The sequence below is a fragment of the Meleagris gallopavo genome, chromosome 1 (genome assembly GCF_000146605.3).
Source record: "Meleagris gallopavo isolate NT-WF06-2002-E0010 breed Aviagen turkey brand Nicholas breeding stock chromosome 1, Turkey_5.1, whole genome shotgun sequence".
Lineage (NCBI taxonomy): Eukaryota > Metazoa > Chordata > Aves > Galliformes > Phasianidae > Meleagris > Meleagris gallopavo.
In genome coordinates, this window is record NC_015011.2 from 76,535,060 (window position 1) to 76,547,568 (window position 12,509).

Below are 12,509 nucleotides of genomic sequence, written 5' to 3' on the forward strand. Positions count from 1 at the left end.
CAATATCATGGGCTGCATCAAAAGAAGAGTGGTCAGCAGGGAGATGATTGTTCCCCTCTACTCTGCCCTCGTGAGGCCCCATTTGGAGTACTGCATCCTGGTCTGGGGCTCCCAGCTCAAAAAAAGACATGGAGTTGCTGGAGAAGGTCCAGAGGAAGGACACAAAGATTATCAGAGGTTTGAAGCACCTCAAACACTACAAAGACAGACTGAGGGAACTGAGTTTGTTCAGCTTAGAATACAAAAGGCTCAAGGAAGACCTGATTGTGGCCTTCAAATACTTGAAGGGAGCTTATAAGCAGGAGGGGGACTGACTTTTTACACGATCTAAAAGTGATAGGACAACAGGGAATGGCTTTACACTTTACTCAGAGGGTGGTGAGGCACTTCCAAATTGCCCAGAGAAGCATCCTGAAGGTTCAAGGCCAGGTTGGTTGGGGCCCTGGATATCCTCATTTAGTGGCTGGCAACCTCACTTATGGACTGAAGGCTTGGAACCAGATGATATTTAAGGTCCCTTCCAACCTAAACCTTTCTATGATTCTATGAAAAAGATGCTGCAATATCCAGCTCTTTCAGGAGAATATTGCCTAATTCCTGTAACAGTACTATCCCCAGACAAAAGCAGTTGTGGATTTCATATTGGCTTCTATTAACAAAAATACCAGAGGACTTGCAACATCCTCCTGAAGACTAGCAGCACATGCTGTCGCGGCTGCTCTTCATGGTCAGTCACCCTCAGCAGCAGTGAGCTCACTAGTCACACTCTGTGACTCATCCTGGGGGTGAATTTATCAGAGACTGAATGTTAGGAATGAGTTGAAGAGTCTCCTTCTGGTAGTTTTATTTTTGTTTTGATCAGTGCTTCCTTTGTCTTGCACATGACTATTTTATGGGAGTGAAAATAATATAATTTGGGATCTGTTACGTTAACCCAGATCTCCTTCACGGTGATGTTATGATGCCCTAATGCTTCAAGCCATCTTTTTCCTTAGATATTCTCTGATCTCCTCTGTTCCAGGAGAAGGTTTTCTTTAAATGAAAATATCAAGAGAGAAGATTCCAACTGCAGTGACAGTGACCAAGGCAGCATTCTAATTACTCAACCTCTTTCAATTGAGTTTTTACTTTACATCAGGCCTTGCTCCAATCCAATTTTTATTACCTTATTGGTATGACACAGGAGAACAGAAGCGGACATCTTTGAGCACAAGCTAACAATACACATATGAACCATTCATATGTGGTTCATACATTCAGCAAATGTACTATTTCTCTCAGCAATGGCACTGACACAAATTTGCAAGCAGCATGGCAAGTACAAGGCATACAAATATCACTGGTGCACCATTTTCCAAGGAAAGAGGAGAGGCGGAGCAGGAGCAGGCTGGTTGGTCAGATACAACTCTATACTGGTTTTCTACTTGAGCAAACAGAGAATATCAGATCCTACAAAACAAAATGTGCATTATTCTTGAAGCTAAAAATCAAGGCAGAAAACAGCACATATTTCGAATGATTTCAGATAGTTGTATAAGCTTTGAGCAGATTTCTAGCCTTGTATAGCTGGAGTCACCACACCATTCTGTCACACAAGGGATTTGTTTTAGTCCTGATGGAGAACATGAACACAGAAACTGCTGCCGTGGTCAGGCTCTCTGTTAATGTGGTGCAGGATGAATTATTACCTCTGTCAACAAAAGCACACAGTGGCTGTATCTTGTACTCAGTGAGGAAGGAAAGATATTATTAGACTTAGCAGGTTTTATCCCTGTGAGTTTCAGAGTTACAAACTTTGACTTCAGTGGACAAAGCAACTTTCTGCAGGTGTAGCGTGCAGAAGCAATGGGCTGCAAGGTAAGAGGCGAAGGTCACTCCTTGTCAGCGTGGGCACAGCACTGTATGGGTCTGATTAGGATGGAGCTAATTTTTATCACAGCAGTTTGTATGGTGCTGCATTTTAGATTTGTTACCAAAACAATGCTGATAATACAACGTTTTAGCTAGTGCTAAAGAATGTTTGCAGTGTCGAGTCTTTCTCTCCCACCAAGTGAATAGACTTGAAAGGGCTGGGAAGGGAAACAACCAGGCAAACAACATGAACCAACCAGAGATATTTCATACCACATAACACCGTGCTTAGTAATAAAAAGGAAGAGGAGGGACTTTCAGTCAGTTAATCTTCTGCTTGGGAGCATACCAGACATGTCCATCCATGGTAAGTGGTGAGTGATTTGTTTTCTCTCTTCTTCTACTTCTTATTTAATAATTTTTATCTCAACTTTGATCTCCAGTTTTACTTATTTTCACTCTTCCTCTGTCCCACCAGGGGTGGGGGTAGTGGACAAGTGAAGGAGAACTTGTTTGGTGTTTAGCTGCCTGCTGAGGTTAATCCGCAACAAGCACATTGACTGTCTTGGCCAGTGGCACTCGCACAAAAAAACCTGTGTTACTCACAGGTAACACCATATCTGGAAAGCCATACTCCAGAGCCTGGCTTGGCCTGGCCTTGCTGCTGGGGAGGATGGGTGAGATGGGGGAAGCTTGTGTGCCTCTCTCACTATTATCTCGTGTGCTACGTGTGACCAACCTGGAGAGGCTATGCTAATGGAAAACAGTACCTGCTGGGCTTAAGCACTTCCAGCAGGGCTATTTTCCTCCTGGCATACAAATATCCATAAGGATATGTCCAGAAAGGTTGTGTAGTCTTCCTCTTTGGAAATATTCAGACACCATCTGGGCATGATCCTGGGTAGACGCTCTAGGTGTCCCTGCTTTGAGGTTGAATCAAACAACTCCCAGAGGTCCCTAACAACCCCGGCTGTTCTGTGATACCAGGCTTCTGTGAAAAGAAACCTGGATTTCCTGTCATTGCAGGTCTACCTCTTAGCAAATCCCAGATCCCCTGTATCCTCTGCCCACAGCCTGGAGCCTCACCTCAATCCTGAGCCATCACAGGGCACCAAGAAACAGTGGTACCCTGAAGGACAGGGAGACAGGGTCTGCTCAGAGCAAAGCCTCTCCTACAGCAGTGCACTGTAGGTGCAAGGCAGGCCCAGAGTAGTGGCTAGGCCCACTCGCCAGCCCAGTCCATAGGGCTCATCACAGTGATGAGGCAGGCCCAGGATGAAGAAGGCAACCCTGTCCACAGGGAAAGCTCCAGACCAGACTGAGTGACAGCTAAACAAGATCAAAAGGATGGATGACGATAGGTTGGTGCCAATTTGGGCCATGGATGTGCCCAGCTCAGGGGGCGCGTATGGCTGGGGCAGGGCTGTGGAAAACTGGAGTCCAGCCCTGCTGCGACCTTGTAGCTGAAGATGTTAGTGGCTGTGGGGGTGACTTGGAGTCCTGGATGGGTTGAGAGCCCTGAGGGTAGGCACAGTAGCTAAGTCTGGTTGTGCCCTCAGGGCCCATCAGCTAGCCAGGACTGCACAGGGCCTAAAAATGGCAGAGAACGTCTCTGCACATCCACTATATTCCTTAAGACCTTCTTACATGGTCTATGTCTAAATAAAGTTTACATGAGTGACATGGCAAGGCATGTGGCAGCAACAACAAAAAAAAGAAAAAGAGATCTGGCTTATAGACAGAAGAAATCTAGAGTTCTTCAAAAACACAGCAGCAAGAAGTTCTGACAAAGCAGCCCTGTTAGTCAGGCTCTTTATTTACAAGCACACATGGTGATAAATACTACAGTCAATCACATTTTGGGCCAATCCTGTGATTTTCAAACGCATCTTTATTGACTGGTTGATTTAGCTTAAGTAGTACGGATTTTTAAAAGAACCTGCAGCTAATCAACACAAAAAAAGAACTACCGTCATTATTTGTACAATATTAGTCTAGCACAAAAACAGAACTAAATGCCACAATCCAATTAAAAGAAATGTAAAGTAACTAATGTAAAGTGTAAATTCCAAACGTCACAAACAGCTGAGATAAGTCCCATTCTTTTTACTTATGAACGCAGCAGCAGGAGGGGAAAAGAGGTCTGAACACAAAAAAACACAACCCAGATACCAACTCTTTCTCTCTTGAGTGTGCCTAAACACAAGTTACTTTGAGACAACACACACAATCACATGCTTAGTGGCACACATGTGAGCAAGTGGGACAGTGGCAAAGGGCTGTATACAATCTGCCCCCATCTTCTCTTTTATCCTAAGGAGCCTTCTGAGTCTATTCTCTACTTCAGAACATTCAGAGCTTCCTAAAAGAGTAGACTGACGTGGATTTGCACCCCAAGGGTGTTAAAGGACTCTAATTGAAGGAGAGTGGTCCAGTAAAAGAGGACGTTATGTAAACTTGCAGCTGATACAAGTCCTCCAAATGTATTTATTCCAGATCAACATGATAGAACAGCAAGCCTGAAATTCAGATGAAAAATGCCTGTAGAAACCCACCTACTTCATCCTTTATTCTCCCACTTTATCCTTTATTCCCCCATTTTCTGTTTCCCCTTTATGACCACCTTGCCTAGATTCTTTGCTCCTTTTTATCCCATTCATTTGTTACTTACTGTATCACACAGGCAGTGACTCTTCTGTACTACACTGCATCCCTATTCTTCACACAGCTGTATTAATGACTCCTGCTTCCCACCCCCAGCCTCATTTTCCATCTTCTGTGCCTCAATCAACCAAGTCAGAAAAGGCTGCAATCTGATTTCCTGTCTCCCACCACCATAGAAGCACTCAATCTATCATTCCTGAGGAATGCAGAGAACTGGGATCTAACTTTTTCAGGTAAATACAGTAAACACCCTCAACGTATTTTGGACTCAGCCTGTCTCCTTCGTCTTTCTCATCTTTTCTTCCCACTTGGTCCACCCCCTAAATATAGGAATGCTTGCAGAAATTCAGGTCCAGTTATTTAACCTTTAGATAAAACCCCTAAACATCCCTGAAAGTCAGCTCACTCCCCATCTTGAGTTATGGCAATTATGGGAAAATCTGCTGTTTGTGCCACTGGGAAGTAACTGCTTTGGCATGACAGCGTAAGGTTTGCACAGGACAGCATCTATCTGGGAATTTCCATAGAATCATAAAATGGCCTGGGTTAGAAAGAGCTTGATGATCCTGAGCTCTCAATTCCCCTGCCATAGGCAGGCTTGCCAACTGCTAGATCAAGTACTAGGTCAGGTTGTCCAGCACCTCATCCACCCTGGCCTTGAACACCTCCAAGGATGGGGCATACACAACCCTGGCTTAAAATAAAGTAAAAAACGTCAACAAAAAAAAAAAATCAAAACAAAAACCTACAGAGAATCTTTTCCTCTTCCCCTTCATGTCTAAAAGCACCTCTCATGTCAAAGAGTGGCACTGTGTCCAATCACAAAAAGCAAAAGACACATGGGAGGGACTGATCTCTTCTGCTAATGCAGATGGTGCAAGATCTGTACAGGGATGAGACATGGAAGGGAAGGCTAAACCTGAAAGATTTCTGCCAACTTCAAATCTGCAGAAGATTGGGCAAGGACAACGCTGATGGATAATTTTCTGTGTTCACTAGTAACAAGACCACCACTAGTTAATTGCATTAATGCACTGCTAGGGACTAAACTTATACAGCAAGAAAAGCACTCTCACTTGTAGGCTAGCTAGAAACTGGAACAGGCTATCTAAGCAGTCTCCAGAGTCTGCCTACATGACTGTCTCTAGGAATAAACTGGATGAATAGCTATGGACATGTTTAGTATACTCAATCCTGCCTCAATGCTGAAGTTGGCTAGTTGTTCTCCTGAGGTTTTTGTTTATGAGTTCAGCAGTTAGCTTCACTGAAAAGAACAAGAGTTGTCTCAAATTGTTCTGTCCACATATGCAATTAAAAAAACAAAGGAAAAAAATATTCCTCCCTTCTTTCCCCCATCCTCTCCATCCCTGCATCTCACAGCTGAGTAGTTCCCAGCCCTCAGAGTTGGGGGCTGGGAGTAAAACGCATTCTAAAATGATGGAAGCAACAGGAAATATAGTAGTCTTGGAACACTTCACATATAGCAGCTAGAGTGAGGACTATCAGCACAGGACAACCTTGTATGGTCAGGGTGAAATATTTCACAGCTTACTGAATGCTCACAGGTATGCAGCCCGTGCCATGGGTAAGGTGCGACAAGATCAGTGTACAGTTCCAGGCATGCCTTCCGCATCCAATGGAAAGGTTACACATGAACAACCATTTCCCTCCCGTTCATTCACTCTCCAGAAGCTCCACTACACTGGCTTGTCTAGCAGCCTACAGTACCAGCTAGCAACTTCCAGCCGCATAAGGGAAGAGTACAAACAGTGGATTCTCCCATTTCTCAACACAGAACCTCTTGTTAGCCTATCAGTTCACTGTTTCATTTACGGTACCCCCGCCCTCCCTCCCCTCAACTTAAAAATAATGGTTATAATTAACACATGGAAGATGACGGCACTGTGCATGTGGTTAACTTCCAGTCCTCTTCCCCTCTTCTCAAGCGTTCTTCTTCCTCCTCTTCAACACCCTCCCCCTACCCCCCAATCAGTTCCATCAGTCCATCTCGCCTGCATGCCTGGGGGACTGCTGCTCACTTGCCATAGACACTCTCATCACTGTAGGCCACATAGAGAAAATAGTCCTCCTCGTGGTTATCCTGCAAGGGCAGAAGGGAAAAAAGTATCAAACCATAGTCCCGTAGTTCTTCACTACATATGAGAAAATCCAACAAGGAAATCACTATAGCAAAAAAGAGGCATAACCTTACCCTCATAACCTTTCCCTTTATGCTGATAGCTCCACATTCTCCTAACAGAATATATACAGAAACTCCCTCTACCCACAGCTCAACCTCTAAATTTAGACATGTCATATTTTTGGATACACTGGATTTACTAGAAAAGAGTGTGTGCTGCAAATATGCAACAGAAACAGCTCTGACTATTGCAAGCTATGCAGCAGAATGTCAGCAGTGATATAGCCTTAAGATCAGGAGGAGTGACTTAGGAGTGCTCTAACATTAAAAGCAATCTCTGCATACTTTGGTATTTGATAAATGTTGTTACATTTGTCATATTTCAGAACACCTTACCAAATGGCTGTAATACTAGTCCAGTCTTATATAGGGGCAGTAACGCTGAGATGTTAAATGATTAAACGGATACAAAAAGTCTGCAGAATGCCAGAAAGAGAGTCTTGATCTCAGCTCTGGATAGTCAGATGTACTTCTAGATAACCAGATTTGAGAATGTTAATCTTACATCTTCATTAGTCCACACATACAAATTATCCAGTCATTGTCAAAAAGTGCTAGGTCAAATAAGGCTTGCAGTACCAAACTGGAGCTCTTCTATTAAAAACCACTAGCACAGCCCAAGGAGAAATCAAGGATAAATCAATCCAGGCTGCAAAACAACCATGATATAATTAATGTCTATATAACAGAAGAATGATGGGCACAGAATATGCCTTCAAAGTTAAGTAACACTGCTCAGTAGAAATATTAGTAAGCAATATTCACAATGTCCTTATACAGTACAAGCTAGGAAAAAGTACTCCTGAACAAAGGATTAGTATTCTTTCGAAACATATTTATAGACAGTTAGTTGCAGAGTGATACTGTGTTCTTTTACTGCTAAGAGGAAATTTCTTTTGTATTAACAGGAAAGCTAGTGCATATGCTCAATCTTCTGCTCTAGACACTTATGCCTTAGAAATTCAGGTAAATGATTTATTTCAGGAGCTTGTTAAAATAGTAGGGCCAACATATAACCGCTGGGTGAACTGTTCATCACATGATACAACATGCTTTAAACCAGCAAAAAATTATTCAGCTCCTCAACTGCAGAATGGAACTTTACAAAGGAGATGACAGAACACAGCCTAGGCCAAAGGGGTCCACGCTCAGGTATCTGTGGCCAAGCTGCATCTACTGTCAGCTTAGTAAAGCTCAGATGTACTTCAGTAGGATATGAATTCTTCTGGACACTTGAACAAAAAGAGAAAGATAGGTCAGACCTACCTCATACAGCTGACCCATGGTAGCACTTGTGGGAGGGATGGTATTATTGACAAAGAAGAATAGCGCATCCTCTGGCCTCAGGTGGATCCGCTTTCGGATTAAGAAGTAGAATTGCCCAACTGAAGAGAAACAGAGGAGAATGCCTCAGACACAAAGAGAATTTCCAACTAAACATGGCTGTTTTCTTTCGAGAATGAAGTGATGGAAGTCACACACTTATGTAAAAACTAGGGAAAATGGACAGTGTGGAAAAGCAAGTAAGAACTTTATGCTGTAACAATATTAGCAACCAATCCACACTGAGCTGACAGTTTCACAAGTTAATCAGTACTGCTTCAGACCATCACATTCTCTAAATCCACGCCGCAGCTATTATGGTATGAATTGTTCTACTGCAGGGATTAGTGGGAAGACTTCTAACTTGCCTAAACGTTAAACTCTGTACATCAAAAACATGTTAAGAGAATTTTCCCACTGTAAATGGGTTGCAGTTCCTGAAAACAAATTCCTTACTTATGTGAGTTATTTTGCACAAGAAGGTATTCTGCAATAAATTATGTACTGCAATGGGGGGGAAAAGAAAAAAGAAAGAAAAAAAAAGAAGCTGTTCCCGTAACTTATTTATGTTCTCAAATGAAAACAAATGTAATCACACAAAAATGTTCACGAACACTCAGAAAAAAATTAATGGTCATGACTCCAACCACAGTAGTGGAAAACAACAAGAATATTTCGAGAACTTGCTTTTCCTGCAGCAAGTATACAGCCTCTGGCTACCTGAGCTAAGTCATCAGCGACTGATGATTTCACCACTGCCTGTGACACACAATTCAGTCATTTTCACCACAGCTAGAAGTCACAATGACACACACGTATTATTTTAGTCACTGTGACACCTACAATCTCAAAGAATTCTGCATGTTGTAATCCAGACTGTAAGATACATAGATATATTAAGTACAGTTGGGCAAACTGGGATAGTGAAAAAATGTTGAGTCCTGCCTGGGTTTTTCATTTTTGGTGATGATCAGATGAACAAAAGTCACTTAATAAATCCATCTTAATGAAAATCAAGAAGAACAGAGGCAGACTTTGTTACCTGTGAGGTCAGAAGGCACAAGATACTTCCTTTTGTCTAGATCAGGTACTCTGGCTTTTGGTGCTTTTTCCACAATTACCTGATGAGGTAGAAAGAGACAAGTTATGGGCATCATTAAAGAAAATGAACCAAAGAAATAGAAGTTGAAGAAGACAATACCCTTTGAGAAAGCTGGTGCTACCAGGTCTTTAGAAATTCCTTTCACCCCTAACAAATACACAACATTAAAGAATAAACAGGTAAGAAGAAGACAGCAAATCACTGGCAATATCTGTGCTGGGAGCTCAGGACTACAGCAGTAAGCACAACGAATAAAAAGTGGAAACTGGAATAAGCATAAAAATAAACCATAATTGCCAAGGGAAAAATAATAATGAAAAAAAATCAGGTCACCTTGATAGTCTAAAGGCAGGTTAATTTTGTGTGACGGAGCTACCAAGAGGCTACTATACAAATACAAGTAAATTGAGCTGTTTCCAAGTTACAGTTCAACCTGCCTGACACAAAATCAGCTCCAATCCCAGTAGTCCCATATCCTAATTTCCACATTCACCCACAGTGATCTAGAATGAAGCAAAGAACTAAAAGAGAAGCTACAGTTTTCTGAGGAAGGTTATTTTTTCAAATTTCCAGTTCTTCAGTAGTTATCCTCTACTCTGAAATTCATATCCCTTCAGGTTATTTCCTAGAATCACAGAATGGCTTGGGTTGGAAGGGATCTTTAAGACCATCTAGTTCCAACTCCCCTGCTATAGGCAGGGATATCTCCTACTAGAGCAGGAGCTCTGTCCAGCCTGGCCCTAAACCCCTCCAGGGTGGGGACATCCACAACCTCTCTGGGCAGACTGACCTGTTCCAGTGCTTACCACCCCCACAGTAAACAATTTCTTCCTAACTTCTAGTTTAAATCTATCCTCTTCAGTTTAAAACCAGTTCCCCTCATCCTGTCGCTATATGCCTTTCTAAAATGTCCCTCCTCAGCTTTCCTGTAGACCCCCTTCAGGTACTGCTAGGCCACTATACAGGTCCCCCCAGAGCCTTTTCTTCTCCAGGCTGAAGAGCCCCAGATCTCTCATCCTGTCCTCGCAGGGGAGGTGTTCAAGCCCTCTGATTACGTTTGTGGCCCTCCTCTGGACCTGATCCAACAAGTCGACGTTATTTCCACTACTTAATATAGTTACACACATTTCTTTATCCATATAAATATATAATGAATAAACAACACACTACCACCTGGACTTACAGAGACCTTTGGCACAAAATACTAATCCTCATTATATGACATACAAAAGAATAAGTCCATTAGCTTTGAGGTCAAAGAGACCTTCCGCTACATACAATTTTTTTTTGTTACCAGAGCTAGGCAAAATGTTTATCTCTGAAATAGGAACTATTCCCAAGTGACTTGAATATAAAAAGATTTGGAAATCTTTCCAAAGCTTAGTAATATGTTTCCATGGAAATACTGTGTGCATGTGGAAAGAAAATGCAGACATAAAAAATAACTGCTGATAGTTGTTATTTTTTCCTGGTATGTATTTTTGATCAAGTAGAGAGATATGTAACAATTCAATTTATGCGGCTTACTGTTCTGCAGAAACCATTTTGACCTTCTGAAAAAAGAAGCTCAATTTTCAAACTTTCTAAACTTTTAAATTCTGCTAGAACCTGTGATTGTATACAGCCTATATGAGACACTGTGAGATTAATTTCTAAGGACTCATGCTCCCAGCCCTTTGGCAACCAAAATCAGCAGCTGTGTCAGTTGTACAATAGAAAAGGCTGAACTGTTGTGCCTTGTGCTTCCTCCTTCTTTAGAAGGAAAATGGTGTTGTCACATCAATGAAACAGTATGCCAAAGGAAAAAAAAACATGATGAGCTTTGTGGCACTTGGAAAAAGTGCCATGCCAACCAAACTCTCCTCCTTCCAGATCCAAGTATCTGCAAAGCACATTACACAGTAGAGATGCTGGTTTGGACATCTGTGCGCTGTCCTCCATTTAGATGCCTCCAACATAGCCAAAAGCCCTGAAAATTCTATGTTTCTTTCTAAAACACAAGTGTATTTTGCTAGTGCAAAAACTTCAAGAACCTCAACTACTAGGCAACTGAGCTCTTTCAGATCAAGTTTGTGTTAGGACATGCATTTCCATAAAAGATACAATTGATAAGTGTTGTGAAGGAAAGGTGGTTGCACAATCTCACTACACAGATGCAGGCTGACCAGCAACAGTACTTTGCCTATTTTCTTATCCTGAAATGCTACAAGGTAGTATCTAATAAACTGCAGCAGAAAAAAGCCTTAGTTTTTTCTTTCCATTTAGAAGATTGGTAAGCAGAACTGCTGGATAGCAGCAGTGACAGGACCAAACTAACTCAAAAGGATGGCATTTAGTTTAGTCATTAGATAAAGGAAAAGAAGATAGAGGGTACCTTCATTTATGCCATGCTATGAGGACAACATGAGTTCTGGGGATTCTAAACACCTAGAAAGGATTCAAATCAAATCATAAAGCTTGAGACAGATCTCCCTCTTACAAAGAGTCAAGGAAAAATGGAGGTGTTTCCCTGATAACCCAGGTAGATATCTCTTCTAAAGGTTACTCTGCACACAGAGACAAATCTACAAAAACAACCCAAAGGGCAGATACATACTATCTTCATGTCTGTTGCTGCTGGGAGGTGACTCTGGTAAAAATGTACTGGGCCAGTATTAAAATTTCAGCAAAATGCTGAGATGTATCACGACACTGAAGTGTTGGCAGCCAAAGGGACATTGTTGTTAAGGATCCTACTGTTGTGAAGAGCAGTGACAGAACAGATGTAAAAAACGTCTGCTGCACTCATTTGTTCCACATGCAGCTCTGACAACAAGCTTTCCCCAGCAATACACATCAGGCCTCTCCAGGCAGTATTTCCATTTCTCCTTAGCTGCAGCACACCTCACTTTGATCCTGTTTCTGTCCATAACACTCTGCTAATGCCCCTCTGTCTTGATATTTCTACTTCCTGCCAGACCAGGTCTGTTGCTGAGCTCTCCACATAGTTCTTCCAGTCACTTCTATCATGACCTGCTGCATAATCTGCCATGCTGACCCTCAGTTTACAGTTTGCTTCTCTCCTCACCAGCTGAGCCCTCTGAGGTCCTCATCTCAAAAGACAGAACTGCATACACTACATGCTCAACCTGCTCTGCTGTGCTAAGGGCCCCAAAAACAAGTGGGCAAAACGTACCCAAATTCTGACTTCCAAGAACTTCTATTAACCCAGTCGTGGGCCTTTCTCAAGATGAAAAAATGGCCTCATATTACAGGGAAAACCTAAGGTGTAACAGTTCTTTTGCAGACTGCACCCCTGGTCACCCCAATCTAGGACAGAACTCCCCAGTGGGGTTGGAGAGAAAAGCTGTAAAACATTTATTAAAAGGG

The 12,509-nt window shown here is 42.3% G+C and overlaps 1 protein-coding gene across 1 annotated transcript in view; it reads right to left on the bottom strand.

Annotated features, from left to right (window-relative positions):
* Positions 1-3,632: 3,632 nt before the first annotated feature.
* The window catches only part of GABARAPL1 (GABA type A receptor associated protein like 1), a 9,723-nt gene continuing 846 nt past the window's right edge, over positions 3,633-12,509 (bottom strand). Inside the window, exons 2-4 of the mRNA XM_003202626.4 lie at positions 9,081-9,159; positions 7,982-8,100; positions 3,633-6,616 (exon numbers count right to left, since the gene is read on the bottom strand). Of these exons, the coding sequence (XP_003202674.1) occupies positions 6,551-6,616; positions 7,982-8,100; positions 9,081-9,159 (264 nt within the window). The 3' untranslated portion in view covers positions 3,633-6,550. The remainder of the gene's footprint in view (positions 6,617-7,981; positions 8,101-9,080; positions 9,160-12,509) is intronic.